The sequence below is a fragment of the Lagopus leucura genome, unplaced genomic scaffold (assembly GCF_019238085.1).
Source record: "Lagopus leucura isolate 7727_CA_CO unplaced genomic scaffold, USGS_WTPT01 Super-Scaffold_100050, whole genome shotgun sequence".
In the NCBI taxonomy this organism is placed as follows: domain Eukaryota; kingdom Metazoa; phylum Chordata; class Aves; order Galliformes; family Phasianidae; genus Lagopus; species Lagopus leucura.
In genome coordinates, this window is record NW_024962296.1 from 155,236 (window position 1) to 173,028 (window position 17,793).

General features: G+C 38.3%; 1 protein-coding gene across 10 annotated transcripts in view; it reads right to left on the reverse strand.

Moving 5' to 3' along the window:
- DOCK3 (dedicator of cytokinesis 3) overlaps window positions 1–17,793 on the reverse strand; it is a 192,402-nt gene that overhangs the window by 80,264 nt on the left and 94,345 nt on the right. For 9 of the 10 annotated variants that reach the window (XM_042885449.1, XM_042885453.1, XM_042885452.1 and 6 more), the window contains exons 11-14: window positions 14,239–14,299; window positions 11,919–12,066; window positions 5,346–5,434; window positions 2,309–2,434 (exon numbers count right to left, since the gene is read on the reverse strand). In XM_042885449.1, the coding sequence (XP_042741383.1) occupies window positions 2,309–2,434; window positions 5,346–5,434; window positions 11,919–12,066; window positions 14,239–14,299 (424 nt within the window). Of the gene's footprint in view, window positions 1–2,308; window positions 2,435–2,842; window positions 2,905–5,345; window positions 5,435–11,918; window positions 12,067–14,238; window positions 14,300–17,793 lie in introns of those variants that run through there. The other variant, XM_042885456.1, reaches the window with a different exon arrangement.

Here is a 17,793-nt window from a genome sequence, read left to right on the forward strand (position 1 = left end):
GCAGTATCCTCATTTGTCATTGCAGCGACAGTCTGTCCACACACCACGACTGCCTTGGTTGTTCTATCTGCTACTCAAGCACATTTACAAACTGCCTTTTGTCTACAAATTAGAGCCTTTTTTTTTTTTTTCTCCGAACAGAAATGCCTGGAAGCTTGGCATCAAGACTGTATATGTGGACGTCTTGCATACCCCTCTGAATTGAGAATTTCTGAGTATTCAGCACCTTAGAGGGGCTGTAAGCATTTAGTAGCAGAATGGTGGTCCTTTCATATGTTTGTTGCATTGGTCAGTAATTTTAGTAGACCAATCTGTCTGTCCTAGTTGCCCCACTATGAACCCAATTCCAAGCATATTATCATCTTAAAATCCCTCTGTTTTCCCCAACAGAAACTGTCACTTCCACAAAAAGAAAAAAAAAAAAAAAGGAAAGAAAGAAAAAGAAAAAAAGGACACTAGCTAGCAATAGTGACTTAACAGAATGTCTTTGTGAGGGATGCAACTTGAGAAGCTGTTGGGTCAGCTGGAAATGTCACTACCATACATATGCAGATGGAAGCACTGCAGGCATTCACTTTGGAAAATGGTTTTCATTTAGCTAAAATGTCCAAGGTGTCACAGCTGAATATCACCAAAATCATAACAACATATCTGTAATTTGGTTGACCTCCTTTGCACTGAAGCAGCACTCTCTCTAGTGTTCTTAATTACAAAGAGAAATTAGGTTTGGAAATTGTAATTAGCTTCACTAGATAGAGGATCTCTAAAGTTTAGGGTAGGAACAGCTTTTGCCATAACACTGCTAACTTGCTTACTCAACCCCTGGACACAACAGAAAAAGCACAGGGAAAACAGGCCCACTATGGCAGGCTCCAGAAACAGGTGAGGGGGAACACCAAGGCCACAAAGCCATTCTTTCAGTTTGCTAAAATCAAATGGTCTGAAGGAACTGAGGGGCAGTTCTACAAATGCAGAAGTGCAATTCTTGCAGGAGAATTGGGTAAGTAAATTTTTGTTAAATTGTTCCTGACGCTGACTTTTCTAGCTGTGATCTACAGCTACATTTCCTAGCTGACATCTACATGTCATCTCAATCGCAGCAGACCATCATGCTGGCACAGTGTCTACATATCTGCACACAATACTTAGTCTTTTCTCTATTTAACTGCTTTAAGGTCACTAGGAACTAAAATTTTTAATTGGCTTTATAACCCACAGTACTGAACTGACACCAATTTCAGGTTATTTCAATATGGTGGACTGTGAACTACATTTCTAGTTCTAGCTTTACAAATAGTTACAGCAGCATTTCAGCAGGAACAGGGAAGAAAGACCATATTACAGCTGCTTTCAAGAGTATTAGCAAATAAAAACATACTGTTCTAAACCCTTATACCTTGGATTCTAGAATTCTTCCCACATATTCTCAGTTTTTATTGCACTTCCTCAAGAGCCTCCACAGTAAAGCTACAACAATTGCTTTTGATGCCAATGTGTCACTGCAGTCTTTCCAATAATAAAATCTGATAGTTTTCCCATTATGCTTTTATTAAATTTCTTATGTCTGCAAGTCATCCTTGGTCCTGTTATATTGCAAAGCAGTAAGGTAGTATTTCAAATGCTACACATGCAACATAATTAGAAAGCCCATTTCTTATTACACTGTAAAAATTAAGGCTGTTTAACGCCAGGTTTTGTATCCATGATTGTGTGACTGGCTAAGTTCCAGTTTCCTCCCTAAATGAACTCTTGGTTATGCTGTGCCTACCTCAACTCGTGCCAAAAAGACAGCTGTCTTAAGCTGCTGCTCCAGAAGCAAGGAGTACAGCACAGCCTCAGCCAAGGCAGCTGTTGCAGGGACTAGGAACTCTGTAAGATCAGCTGGAAAATCAGACCAGACCTGCAGCCTCATGTACTGTACACCAAGGTAAAAGGATCACAATAACTCCAAAAATCAAGGTGGCAAAGTAGAAGAAACTCTTCAGTCAGGCTTTAGGTTACTATTAAGAAACTTTTAAGAAAATTTTAAAATAAACATTTCCACGCTTAGTCTACATGGGGGATTTTTAAATGAGGAAAAGGAAATTAAGCAAACTTCCAAGATCACCTCTGATACATATGAATATTGAGTGTCCACTGATTAAACTGTTCAGCATGCCTCTCAGAACCTGCAATTGGCATGTACTGACAAATAATACAACCCTTGTATTTTTAACCTTCTTCCAGAAAAGTATTTTCTGATGTTTTTTTAAGGAGAACATGAAAAAAAACATGACCAATGTCTTAAGATTAGAGCTGTTATGTTTACCTGGCATTATGACATCGGGGAAACCCAGCTTTCTGGTAACAGAAACACCTCTGTTAAAGATCATGGGGTTTTCCCTCCGAACCTGCTCCATGTCACCACGAAGAAGCTGAAGAGATATTATAAGTCCTGAAAAAAAACACAGAAATATTCATTTTTTAGGCCTAAGAATTAGATGGCTAAAAAACTGCTTTGATCTATGGTTAATTTAATAAAATTTAATACAAATACCCAAACATAAAGTTATTTTTTGCCTTGGAATCGCTTAGAAGTGGAACAGAAGAAACAGATCTGCTTCAAGTGATCAGTTAGGAGCATAATATTATATAAACTACAATGCTTTCCAAGTCAGAATACTCAATTCCAATGGCACATCACAAGTTGAAGTATTTAGCGTTATTTCTATACGTCATATACAGTGAATTACTACATATATACGAGCAACATCACTTCTATGTGAACTACCATATTACACAATCCTGCAGGACATCCCAGAAGTGTCTTTAATAGCAATGTTTCACTTTATTCTTGACCTACTTCATGTAATAATGTTGACTTTAGAGAAATTCTGTATCTCAACATATTTCATGAGAACCAACAGGTGAAAGTGAACCTGGAAAACAAGCACCAGAAATGCTCAGCAGCCAGCTCTTTCTGTGACCCTTTGTTCAGTATATCAACCAAATAGGAATATCAATCACTAGGAATAACTGCACAGTTAGTCTAACTTCTCTATTAGCTTTTAATTTAAAGGATATACCACACCCATAGAATGAGGATTATGTACTGGTAAAGTTAGAAAATTAAGCACTAAGATGCCAGAAAACACCAGCATTAAGACCAACCATGGAGACTTAGTCTCATCCTCTGCCAAGCATGCACAAAAAGCAATGAGAATCACATTCATATAGTAATTTTTCCTTATTTCATTCAGTGAATGACAGCCAGTAGCTCTTTCTTCCTCTCTGCTCACTGTGTGGAACAACACACGCAAAAACTGCCTTTTATATATATTCTTGCACGAACTATCTTTAATTCTGCTATTTTCTAAGCTCAATATATTGGCTTTGCAAACAATATGTAATCATTTCGTTAGACATGCTTTTAGGAAACTGAGAGCACTAATATCCAGTCCACGTGCAATACCTCCAGTAGTTAGCAAATCGAACCAGAGTTGATCGATTACCTGTATAAGTTAGTCACTAGAAATAATAGAGAACGTAATATTACAGCACAGTATTACAGATAGCACTTCTCTGACACCCTCCCACATGCTACACTCCAACAACCTTCTGCCTACCTACTGCTTCTCCCAAGAGGTTGGTAGTCTGCTCTCCAGTCTTTTCTTTTCCAGCCTAACCTCCCAGGTTTTTCCGTTCCCTGCAGCAGATATGAAGGATTACTCTTATGTAAGAGCTGCTGAGACAGGGAGAGAACCAACCAGAGCTTGCTTTCAGGACACAAACTGCAAGTGTGATTTGAAAATTTCTATACTCTAACAATAGGTTATGAGAAGCCCAAATTGCACTACTTATGCTAAAATCACTTCAGTCTGCAATACTGTCCCTCACACTGTGACAGCACTTCTGCCAAGCCTCAAACTCTCGATCCAGAGATACATTAGATCTTAGTATGTTTCAAGTGATTATCTTAAAGAGATGAAGACAAGTAAAAATCTATTTCCTTTTCTTCTGCTCTTCAAAAATGCTCATAACCGAAAAAAGAACGTTTCAGCAGGCACCTGGCAGTTGCAATTAATGCAAACAGACCAAGTTTTCCAAGTTGTTCACAATTCAGGATAAGTGGTAGACAAACTTCACTGTAATAGGAACAATGTGGAAGGAGATCAGCTTTGAATGTCACAAATCCCCAAACTCAAACCTCTTTTATTTGCTTTTTGGTTCTGTTTAACATCTTTTACGTGGTTGTGAAATGCATATTCTGCTACAACATCTGAATAAGCAAATAAGTGGCACTAAGGCAATAATAGTACTTGGATATCAGTGTGCCTGTCTGAACCATACCCTCACCTAGCAATGCAAAACTACCTGCAACTAAGCAGAACACTATCTAATTCACTAGTTTCTTTTGGAATGGAATAGCAACTTCGTCCTTAAATTAGTAAAGTATTAATGAAGTTACAAGTGAAAGATGTACGTATTCTTTCCATGTTTATCTGCCATTAACCAGGAAAATAAAAATAGATGTGAAAGGTGGTAAACACCCTCCTAAGGCACCTAATTCTCCTCAACTACGTAATGGAACACTCAGTACTGAAACTACCACAGGGTCTTTGTGATAATGAATTTATAGGTATGAAAATGCCGCTTATCTTGGGTCAGACAGAATTTTCTACATAACACAGACAAACTTAATATCTGGTTTTACCCTCATTCACACAGACGCACTGTATCCTCAGGAGAGCAGCCCACAGATACATGTGATACCTGGAAGTTTCAAGGGAATTGAACAGGAAGATTGTTTTACTCAGGGAAATTCCAATGAATAAATTTTAATCCTTCTCTTCCTGTGCAGTGAAGTCTGCTCAACCTCAGCCAGTGTCACAAAGACACAGCGGAGTTCTGCCAGTGCTGATAGCTGCTAACGTCGTATCCAAGCATGGGCTAGCAGTTTTCACAACCACAGATATACTGTAAATACAACAGACCATAAGCTAGTTCTACAGCAGGCCATTAGCTCTCTCCACAGGTAAGATCTTCTGGAATAATTAAACAAAATAGATAAAAAGGTGAAGAAAATTAAGCACACTGAAATCACAACGTATTATTTTCAACTGTATCTCAAAAGGAAAGATAACAAGTACGTATTATAATTCCTGGTTAAATTGGCAAAGGTAAGGCAGCTTACATCTGTAAACAGAACACAAGTTTTAGTTAACATTTAAATCATCACAGTAGGTACAGAAATCCAGCTACGTGTAATCTCGCATGTCACTGAAATACTGCACTCTAAATAATCAGCAGTTTCAAAAGGAAATCTTCAGCTCTTCTACCAGAGAAGTATACAAGTAAACACTTACCATAGTTGGAGCTGGGTGCTGTGTATTTGGTGCTGGACTTGCGAATGATGTTTTCATGGATCTGACACCATTCATTTTCATTGTTACACCTAAAGCAAAATAACACCAGTTCAAGCTAAAAGCTTGATAAGAAAGTCAACTTTGTTGCAGAAATAACACTGTGGGGTTTTGATGCATGAGCAAAAGTCTTGTTTTTAAAAGTGAAAGGAGAAAAAACATTTTCCCCAATAGTTATCTCCTTTTCATGGACATTTTTGAGCCTTCAGTGATTCTTCTATCATTAAAGCAATTGCTTCATTCTTTGTATCACAATGGAATGAAGATTTATTTATCTTTAGCTGAATTCTCTGCACATAGAAAATTGGTTTTGAGTTGGAAGTAACTGCTGCCATATATTACTGTTCTGTGTACCACAAACAACAACAACAAAGCTAGATTCAAGAAATAAAAAGTAGAATTCAGAAGATAAAATAAAGATCTGATTTTTGAGTGTCTCAGCATCAACAGCAAGTCTTCTGCTCACATGCACACTTTACAGGGTGCCTGAAACATGACGTAGCCCTACCTCCCAAACTGCAGGAAAAAAATATGCATGCTTCTGTACAAATTCCACTCTCTGCAAGAGTTTTTTTGATGGTCCACTCATCTATATGCAATTTCAATAAGCATTAACAGTAAATGCTTATTATTTCCCATTTTCATTTACTTTATGTACCTAAGCCCTTGACACACTTCCAGGATAGAAATTACAATATAACTATATGTCAACTCATTTGTCATATTTCCACTCAATATTATTTCACTATTAAAAAATCAATGTTAACATCAGCTCCAATAAAGCACTGAAATCTGGCGTGCAAATTATTCTCTTTTCAAACAATATCCACGCAGTGTAGCTGGCTGCATGGTCCTTCATTAGACAATCAAATCCAAAACAGCTGGATGTACATCTACCAAGTCCACCACCTAAAAACAGTGTCTATAAACAAAATCCTTGTAAATATTTCCAGATAATTCTGTCTTTCCTGCTAGGTTATGCAATGAAAGGCTCTTCTTCCTGACCAGAATGGAGTAGAAAGGAAGTGAGGAACCCTGCTGTCCTCAGCAGAGCACACAGCTGCTGACCCCACTCCTCCTGCTGCTGCATTAGGAAGGAAACATTCAGCACTCAGTCCCGGGGAAAAAACTGCTCCGAGGAGTCAGTAGGAAAGGTTCTTTGGATTGCTTTATGGACTGAAAAGGGTTCCTGTCTTCAGTGGGTTTCTGCCTTTGGGGATATAGGTCTTGTTAAGGTATGCTGGGAAAGAGCTTTTGGGGATTCTTCAAGATATGAACCGTAGAGAAATACAGGGCCGAGGGTATAAAAGGGCTCGGTCATACATAATTGTGCTGCTGTCAGGACGTTGAAGATACATTCACAACTCTATTTTGTTACTGAATGTTTACAAAACATACTAAATTAGTGGTCTGTCTGTGTTTCAATCGTCACTGGCAGTCTGGATCCACAATACTGTGCCCAGTTTTGGGCTCCCTAATACAAAAACAAAACATCTCTCTCCTGTGAGAGCCCAGTGAATGAACAAAGGCTGAGGAAATTGGGATTTTTTGGCCCGGAGAAGACAAGGGAAGGGGAGAACACGATTGGCAGCTTTGTGTTCAAGAAACATTTAGTTGTTGTGCTGAGGGACATGGTTTAGTGGGGAAATATTGGTGACAGGTGAATGGTGATGATCCTGGAGGTCTTTTCCAACCTTCATGATTCTATGATTCTTTTTCGTAACTACAAGCCCTCATTAAGACAACAGCCAGGTTCTTCAGTGGGGCTTTGTGAGATGGTGTAAAGCAACAGGCTTGAACTCCAGTAAGAAACCACAGATCCTTTCAATTGGAATGATGACTCTTATTTAGCTGAACATTAAAGCTGAATAGCTTTGTTTGCACTAATAACGAGTAAAGCTGTATAACCAATCTGTTAAAGATGCTAAGCTTCCAGGAAAAAAAGTGCTATCAGCACAAACAGCTTGTTATCACATAATGAAGAGATGCACTAAGAATGCTGTAATGTACTTCACACTAGTGTAAGCACAGATGAAATGACAATTTTACAGGTGTAATAATCTAAATGAAGACTCAAAATGGGACCTTTGTCACAAACAGTCCTATTGGTTAAAGAAGAAGAAAAAGAAGTGTTTTGATCACATCTAACTGCCTTTTAAATTTGATTGTTATTCAGAATATTTAAAGCACAAATGAAAGTCAGCAATATTTAACTCAGCAGTAATACTGAATCTTATTCTTCGTGAAGTGCAACTGAATTAAACAGCTGAATTAAATTTCATTCCTATTGACTTTTACCTAAAGGAAACCCTAAACAACAACAACAACAAAAAATGAACAAAAAGTCCTTCAGAAAACTGTTTATAAGCTTTTGACTCCTAAAAACAGTATTGAGAAAGAAGTGTATATTTCTAAAACTTGTTCCATGTGTTATAAAATTTTAAAACGTTCACTGATTTCCTCCATAATGTTGGCAAAATTGGGGCATGATATGAAGCTGCTACTGTGAAGACAACAGAGATTTTTTGGCTGCACCATAATGGAACTGAAGAATAGTGACCTGGTAAAAGGAATTAAAGCCATCTAGAAAAAGGGGTAGCTAATAATTTTTGGTTGTGTCAGTATTAGCACACCACATACCGTCAAGAACAGTGAGATAAGCTGCAGCCTGTTACAGTACACTTACCAATACTCAACAAACACTGATTATCACACAAACAAAAGACAATTTGGAACAAATTAAGCATGATGTACAAACACTAATGCAGGAGAAATGGAGAAAAGTTGTGTCCTCTCTACCTGCTATCCAAAACACTGTTAAGGCTGCATTTTCGGCCTGGCAGGTGAGGTTAGGCTGGGGCTATCCCACATGAAATCTTAGCTCTCCAACCATCTCCTCATCCCTCCTTCACTGCTGGGTTTGGGCAGTGGACATCTCAGCTGACCACAGGAAGATACGAAACCTTTCCACAGTGACACAGGAGCAGGGTGCATGAGCCTGCCTGCTTCCTGCAGTGCACTCCCCTCACCCTTTGGGATCAGGGATGTAAGGATACATGTCCCTGTCTATTCCTATTCCTCCATCTATAGACCTGTTTGTAAACTTATCTTCTATTCAGCTTATTCATCAGGGAAAAAAAAATTCTACCCACACTCCTTACTGCACTTCCCTTGGCAAGACAATTGAAATCATTTATTCCACTGCAAATAATGTTTTCCTTAAAAAGGGAACCAACAGAACAAAGTCTATACCATTCTTCACCCTCAGAGCTGAGGTTACTGAAAATGTCTAACTTTTAACTTTTTAGTTGTTGTATCAGCCTCTGGAGTTGAATTTAAAATAGATTTCAGTCTCCAAAGACTTATGCCTGTAAATTAAGCGGGAACAAAGTTGTCCCAAAAATCAATGGAGGGTCAAGTTAGCTTAAAGCTAGTTTTGTACCAAATACCAAAGTAAGCTGTACTTCACATTTCTTGAACACAAAGAAGAATACCCCCCAAGTCTGAAATGTTGGCCTGAGAACACTTACCAATAATGCAGTTTATTGCGTTTTGTCTAAATACCACGTGTATTACCAGACATATTTCTAGTTTCAACAAGAATTTTGTCCTGAGCCATCCATCATCTCTGCAGGTTGGCTAGTTCTGCAGTAAATCTATTGAGTGGAATGTTTGCCATACTACACAGACCCTGATGTCAAACAGACAGGGACAGAAATGCAATGAATGTCTGTCCAGCTGGGCAAATAGCAACAACTGAATTTCAACATGGAAAAGACAACGTAGCATTAAGATGAAAGAAACTTAAAATCTAGTGCTGGCGAAAGAGGGAAACGCACAAAGGACTGAGGGAAAATAGGACAGAAAGACCCCAAATCCATACGAAGATAAAATGAAAGAGAAATACATGAAGGTTTTAGGGCAGTGGAAGCATCAACACGAAGAATAAGGTGCAGCGATCAAAACCAAAGAATTGAAGATAAATATTCACATAAAAGCATGAAATCAAAATATCTTAAAAATATACGAATTGAGATTTCAGTTTTTATCTCACTTTTAAATGTACATTATTAAAAAGAATTACAGAAGTAAACCTTCATGCTTTTACATAATGAGCTTACAGCAAGAGCTGTGGTACTCTATCCTCTTAGTAAGATTATAACATGACTGCAGGATTAACCAACAGCAGATTGTGAGCAAAAAGACCTTTTCAGACATAAATCTTTAGCAATAATAAGGCAGACTGGTGAAGTAAATTGATTTTTTCTTCCTGTGCATGTTCTCTCTTGTGGATCCAGCAACAGTCTCAATTTAAATGCCGTGTATTTCTTTCAACCAATGTTAGGCTTTCAACTTCTTTCCAGCTGCTCTCTATGAAAGGCTTTTCTGTCTCTAAGTTTTACACTGATAGTGCGCAAAAATAATGCTTCTTACTTCTCTTTCAAAAATACAAATAGACCTCCCTCCTTATTTCATCGCATGATGTTTTTGGGCTGGCTTGAGGCATGTTAACAGCAATAAAAGTGAGTGCAGCAGGTAAGAAAAGTAGCTCAGCGCTGTTTTAAGTATTCATGCACAATTTCCAGATCATAGAAGACAAAAATTTGTTATTTCAATTCTTATCTACAAAGCAAGAAAAGTTAGCTTAGCCAAATGAATGTGCAAAGAGAAGATGTAAGCAGACAAAGATGTGAAAACATTCTGTCGTGAACACTAACAGCTATTAAAGCTGCAAAAGGGATAAGCTGGCACTTTTTAGCTAGATCAATTTATTCTCTCTTCTGAAGATTTCTGTTGGAGGTTTACAAAGAAGATGCCAAAGAGCAGCGGCATAAAAGAACAATGTACAACACTCCAGTGCATGATAATGAAAATAAAAGATTAGAAGCATCTGATTATGGTGTTGAATTTTGTTATGTGCTCTGCATCTTCTCTGAGGCTGACTATGGATGTTAAAAACAAAGAGTTTGGGGAAGCAGAAGAGAAGAACAGCTGGTATAAACCTACTTCAGCCTTTCGGCCGATACAGTTGCTATTTTGGGTGGTCTGCAGGGAATCCATACTAACGGGACAGTTCAGGGTGAGTAGAAGAAAAGGAACACTTCTCTACCCAGTGATTTTTTTTCATGGCAGTATTAAGAAATTAATTTATCACTGACAAATGTACAAGTGCAGTATTTAACAGATTTTTACTCTCCCATTTTTCAGCAAAGAAGAAGCTAAAGATGCACTAAAAGGGCATCAAAACAGAAATCAGATTCAGAATGCTTCATGTTGTACTAGGCGCTTGCGCCATCTTCGGGTTGTAACGCGTTAGGACCTCCCCCTCCATATATAAGCATGTGTTTGTTCCATAAAAGCGCCATTTTGCTGTTCACCATATTGGTGTCACCTCGGTAATTGGCCAAGCTGCGGTCTCCCAGGAAAAATGAACGGGTGAAGGTTACAACAGCTTCATTACTGTAAACATTCGAAATGTCGCAGTTCCAATGCATTAACATATTTCTGCAAGACCAACATCAACAAATTACATAACCAGAAACCATCAGCTTGAGATAAGCTGAAACTGAATGGTGATAAAATGCCGAATTGCCCAGATCCTATCGACAAAAAGATGAAAGAAGTCCATTCTCTTCCCTGCAAATTTTCGTAACTGCTGGCAAAACAAGAATGGAAGAGCTGACTCTGAGAGACTTGCTTTGGACAAACTGATTTCTAACGTAGGAAGAATTATTCAAGAATCTTTTCCTGAACAACGAAAGTCATTTCTTTTCATTTACAGCTTCCCATGAATGGCACATTTTCTGCTGCTGAATGCACTTCTCACAAGAGTTCCATTACCCCTCAAATTATCTTATTACTCAGATGGTGGCCACAGACAAAATAATATTATCTGTATCTGAGCCCATCTGCAAATATTGTCAGTGTTCCTTCTCAATGACAAGGTATCTAAATACTCTCCGCAGTGTCCCAACAATTTGTCTGTGCTCTCTTTATTATGATTACGAGACCACAGTGCACAGTAAGAATTGGTAATTCAAAGTTCAAAATCACAAACAGAAGATAGATTATTGCTCAGAAAATGTTGACTTGTTTTGATTTTTCTGGTCACATGCTGTTGATTTCAGTTGTTCCCTAGTTGTTTTCTTGGTCATCATGACTGAAAAAGAATTGGAGATGCTGCTTCCCTTCATCAAGGGTAACAGGGAATATTTCAACGATCTTGAGCTTAGCAGATTTTAAATAAGGCCCATTAACAAAAGCACGGCTTTGTATATCATTTGAGATATGAGCAATATTCAATAATTTCTGAAGCATTTAACATACCCAAAGCATCTGTAATAATATTCATTGCTTTCTATGAGCTTCTGAAACAGTAACTGCCAATAGAACTAGTATAACTTGTCAACATAAATCAGTAAATGCAGCTTATGGCACCTTAATATTTAGCATCTCTTATGCATCAATATATTGAATTTTTTTTTCTCAATTCTTTTACTTCTAAGAGTTACTCACGTGTAAACTTTGAGAACAAAATCCTTCTCCTCTTTTATTTCAGAGATCGACTGAAGTACATCCATGATGCTCAACACTGCGCAGCCATAGGGGCGGCGATAGTGTAAATGTGGGGGCCCCTTTTTTGAGTCATTTAGCAACATGCGACCTAAAACCAACAGAAATTCAGGATATTAGATCCTCAAATGCGGCAATTCCATCAATTGTGCTCTGTAATCCCCCTCAGAATGTATTCCCACAGTAAATGTCAACTAAATTGTGATCTTCCCTACATTTGTAGCTTCCTTTTCTCCTTATACCATTTTTATTTCAGAGGTTCACTTGAACTAGCTGACTCACTGGGTTACTTCAATTCAGGAATGCCAGCTTATTAGCTAACAAAACACTCAAGGACAAAGCAAACGCTGCAAAGTCTGGCCACTGTTGATGTACAGCCTCACAACATGTATCTGCATCCAGCCCAGCTGACTACAAATCATTTCTCAAACGAGACAAGAATACATCTTGCACTCATCTCTCTGCAACTACACAGTGATTCATGTGGTCCTTCCATTTTACACAAATTTACACAAATTTTCACTTCATGCAGGTGTTTTAAGGGAATGTATTTCACATACTGTCATTTATCACGTTTGTCTTGGAGCATGAAAGTAGAATTCAGAGATGAGCTGTGCAGTGATTAACTTCCTACTGGCAGTTTTCTAACAGAGCCAAAAATGTGTAGGCCAGAAAAAAATCACTGTGATCATCTGAGTCAACTTGAACTACACATCATAATCTGTTCAGCATATCTTGCATCAATGGTAAGAATCTGAACTTAGACTTCAACGTAGCTTTAAAAAGTTCTCCAAGCTTCCTTCAACAAATAGCTCAGGTGAGGTGGAGTAATTAGAGCTTTCAAACATTTCATAACACACTAAAGTCAGACAATGAAAAACAGACCCTTCTAACATGTTTGTGACTTTGAAGGCTTGTACTGTCATCCAGAAGGAAGCCCAACAAAGCTACAGTTTCCTTAAGACATTTAGAGATTCTGTGCTTCAGAAAAGATACCCGTGGCTGCTAAAGCATACTTGTGGTGAACTGACTGGAAAGAAGGTTGAATACCATCTCATTGCAAACACTATCAAACCATTTCTCAGCTAAAAAGCTGTTTAGCAACTGAAGAGGCTGCGATATTCCTACCTATGTGCTATTAACATTTTAGGTCTAAATGTCTGTAATGAGTTACATGATGCAGGTAAATATTTACTTGCTTATTTCTCAGTGGAAGTACGCATTCATAATTTAGAACTATTTAAATTCCTGCTGTTCGCTAATTATATCCTTCTTAACTGGAGTTTTTTCCTATCAACCCTATCCTGTCTAAAAGTCTTTCTGCCAAAGTAATTTATATACCAGAAATCATACAGGCACTTCACCTGAGCACCCTGCTGGGCTAATGCATTCATTCACTGTCTATGAGTTACTTTAAGCATTCTCTATACCATATAAGAAACATTCTAAATTAAAACTTCCATCTCGAACCCTTTCTATTCTTGCTACTACTGTTTTCAAAAATAGAAGACAAAGCCTTGCTTCGCCAAGAAGTCAGAGACGAAACCTCTAAAAGCAGTGACTGCTCAAAAAGATTTAGCGAGGAAGGACTTTCTTCCTTGGGTAGGGTCAGCTCATATTGCTAAGCATCCACATCTCTTTTTGTGGAAGTTCTACATGAGCAGGCAGGGGAAATTAGAAAGAAGCAGTGTATGCTATTGCATGTTGGGCTGCAAGCAGGCAGATATTACTGCAAATGTTCCTTTTTGGTGCTAGCTGGCAGAAAGAACAACTGACAGGTGTGAGACCTCCTGATATTTTTGTTAGGCATCTCCTTAAATACAAGTGTGGGTTCTTGGAAGCACCACAGACTCCTACAGCAGAAAACAGGTCTTTGTATCTATTTATCTAACAATTCCTGTTTCACTAGTTGTGAATGGCCAGGTATGATGTGCCCTTAAACTACCTATACATGATAAGTAAAAAGACCTCATATGAAATTTCAGAATATTAAACGAAAAGCATTTTCAGTTCCCCCCCCTCCTAAGCATGATGCTGGACCAAACATAAAACAGCACCATTGTTACAGAGCCATCAGGAATTTTTTCACATGTAGCAACAGGTGACATCAGCATTAGTCTAGGCAGGCACACATGGCCTATAGCTGAGTTTGTTAACTCATTAAATCATTACAACATCAGCTCAGTAAAATAAATATTTTAAATACTTTTAAAAACATTGTTACTTTTGTATCTATTTCAATGAATTATACATCATACTGTACCTATTCGAATTACATGGGCAACTATGTACAAATCTCTCTTCATGTCCTTGCTGCTGAGATCCTAGAAGATTGGAAAAAACAGAGATGATAAAATACAGAACACACTGCACTTCCAAAGCCTGAACAACTCCCACAGACAATACTACGGACTACACATAAGGACCCTGCATTCATTTAGCCCCTTCGTATTTAGAAATCTGGAAGTATTATTATTTCCAACATACCAATTTAAAAATAACAAAGCATAGGAAGATCATATTTGGTTGGCATGTTCTCTACAACAAAAGAAAAGAAATGAAATATTCTGACTCCACTGGCCAGAAACACTGTATCAAAATCTTGGCATCTAGCATTTTGATGCTGTATTAAAATCATCTCAGTCGTGCTTAGGACCTACAGGCTCTGTCCACACAAGCTGATGGGTGCCAAGGTTCATAGATAACAATCTTCAAAATTCAAAAGCAGTGTGAGTCGCACGCAGACTGTCAGCTGGAAAGGCTTTGTGCCCCTTCCAATTCCCCAACTGTGCCCTGAGATTACTGGGGGATGTGGTAGTTGGCAAGGGCCACTCTGAAACTGAGTGTGTTATGAACAGCAGCAGGGTACTGGAATAACTAAGAAGAGAACTCAGTTTTAAGATGATATAGTTGTTTAGTGAAATACAAGACACCTTCAAATGTTCCCAATGTAATTTTAAGGCAAGTGACTGTACAGACATATGAAATTTGATAATTCCATTCAACTTTTCATAATGAACTTCAAGAAAATCCAGTGAATGGTAACAGAAGAACCTATGGAAGAGCAAAAGGAGAGCTGAAGCTGACAAGAAAGAAGAAAAAAGAGCATTACTGATCCTGGCAAATACTTACAGATAGAGAAAATAAATGAAGAAAACAGGCATAGAGCACTTGTCTAATGAATTAATAATTCATTAATGCAGCATTAATGCAGTTAGAAACTGCCCTCAATGCTTTATATTTGTTCTGATAATTTTACAGTGATCAACCACACTGCTTTCGCCTGTGCTGTTTTGTTTTATTGTTGTTTGTTTTTTTTTTTTGCACTAAGGAGCCAACAAACATCTCTTCCTAAAGGCATTACCACTACTCAACATTTTTTTATATGACTAAATCCTAGGAGAAGATTTCAAACAAATCCTGTGAGCTGTGAGAATCTTCACAGATGTTTTACATTCTGATGCAAAGAGGCTCCTCATGCTCTAAAGCAACAGCTGCCGCCTCTCCGCTCTACTACGTGCTGTCATCTCATTGTTCTGCACTGGATCATCCAGATCTCCCCAAATGTAATGGCACCACTCCAGACGCTTCTGAGGACAGAGGAACTGTCAGCAGGAACTTCAGACTGACAAAAGCACTCTAAGAAGGTGGTAGAGGGAGCAGAGCATGCTGAAGGAAAAATTTGAAATTTCAAAGCTTGGCGGCCACAGCTCATTCTTCTCCTTGTGCTGGAGCAACGCTCATCGCCTCACATTGTTTTAAGGCAAAACACAGCTTTTATGTGATTATTTCAACGTAATGCTTTTAAGACACTTCTAGGGCTTCTGATATGACTTTAATGTCTACATACTCATGTTTCTCTTCTTTTCCCTTTCCCTTCTTTTCCACTGACAAATGATACCCACCGCAGCCATTAACGGCTCCTGCTAAGCTGTTCGGTTGGTGGGCAGAACAGGGCTGGTAGATTTGGCTATGCTCAAACACAGCCCACCCTTCTAATAGTATATTTTTTTGGAAAGCACAATGCAAGAATCAGTGGGAAAAATCTCAATGGCATTCAAATAAAACCTTTTTCTTAAAACAAAACAAAATTTAAAAACACCTAAGCAGTATTAAGATCACTATAAAAGGAAATGACACAGTTTTTGAAATTGTGGACATCATTCTTAGTCCGATCCAATTTGGTGAATTAAAAATCATGCTTTGCAGGACCCTAGCATATCAACTTTAATTCACACACTACATTTCTTTCCTTTGTGACATAAGAAATTGAACCTCAGCAACTGAGATTATGATGGCAATGCACATAAACTCTGAATGTTAGGTTTTAGTGACATTCCTATATACAGCACAATAAAATCCAAGCACAGGGACCAGGCATGAGAAGAATGTACTTTAAAGTGAAGTTGCAGCTCCCTTCAAATAGCACTATATAAGCTGAATTACAGAGGGCATGTAATGAATTCATGGCTGTGTCTTCCGACTCCATTTAAAAGGAGTACTCAGTGGTCAGCATATGCACTGAGTTGCAAATACACTGCTTGGTGCTCCTCAGCTACCAGCTCGTGTTTCTCTGCAGCCAAAGAATCAAGCTAATAAATCTCCCATTTTCTCTTCAAGTCCATTTTGCTGCTGCAAGTAGAGAACACACTTTCGAGGCTTTCTTTGCCACCTACCACACCAACATAGCATATGGCAGGCTTTATCTTGTGTGTCATGGAGAAACTGAAGCTATTTGATAAGAAGGAATTTGACATAGCTTTAATCTCAGCAGTTCCTGAGCAGCAATATACTTCAAAATAAAGAAATAAAATAAAAAAGGGAGGTGATGGTTAATGCTAGATAACAGTAGACTTTCCTGTGAAAATATCTTTGATTCAACACAAAGATTTCCGTTACAATATTAGATTACCAGATCTAATTAACAGAACCTAGATAACTGTTTTTTCAAAAAGTAGCTGTCAAAATACCAGAAAACAGTGGGGCATGTGCATATTGGTGGGTTCACACATTGGAAAAACTACACTGTATCACAGTCAGAGACAGAAACTGTGGGCACAGATGGCCCTGCCTTCCATTTCAGTACAGCAGAGGCTTTTTGCAAAGGAAGAAATTGTTACTGTGACACAGAGCCCACAATCCAAACCCCTCCACCCCTCTGAGAATCCTCACATAATTTCTCAGGAAAGAATCCACGTACACAGCTCAGGACTCAGAAGAGGAGCAGCTACATTTATTTTTGTTACGGGCAGTATAATTAAATCTAATTCTAGCACTGTGCTCTGAGCACAGCCTTCACAAGGAGTTTATTTCCCACATCCTCCTGACCATTTAAAATGACTTTGGTTGATAATCAAAGTAATCTCATAATAACTCTAACTGCAAGGCTTTTTAGAAAATCACTACAAGGAAAGTTTTCCACATCAGGGTTGGAGAAGAGTCACCTTCTAACAATGATTCTTCGCAGTGTCAGTTACTAAGAAGATCTGTCTGTGTGCTCAAACAACAACCAACAAGCAAACAAAAAAAGCCAAAACAACAACAGTAAGCCCAACGCAGTGCTATCAAGGATATCTGACTAATTAATTAAATAGAGATTTAAATAGCTCCACCAAACTGAGCTGCCACAGAGAGTAAGGTATTTAACTAAAAGAGAAAACTCATGCCGCATAGTTACACCCTAATTCTGATCCCAAAAAGCTTCTGAAGTGTGACAAGCCTGAAGTTTAGTTGAGCAAGGTTGTTCCTTCGAGGAAGCAGTTTCTCACCCTTGATGCGATGTGACAACAGATAAAGGACATAAGGTGAAATGTTACCC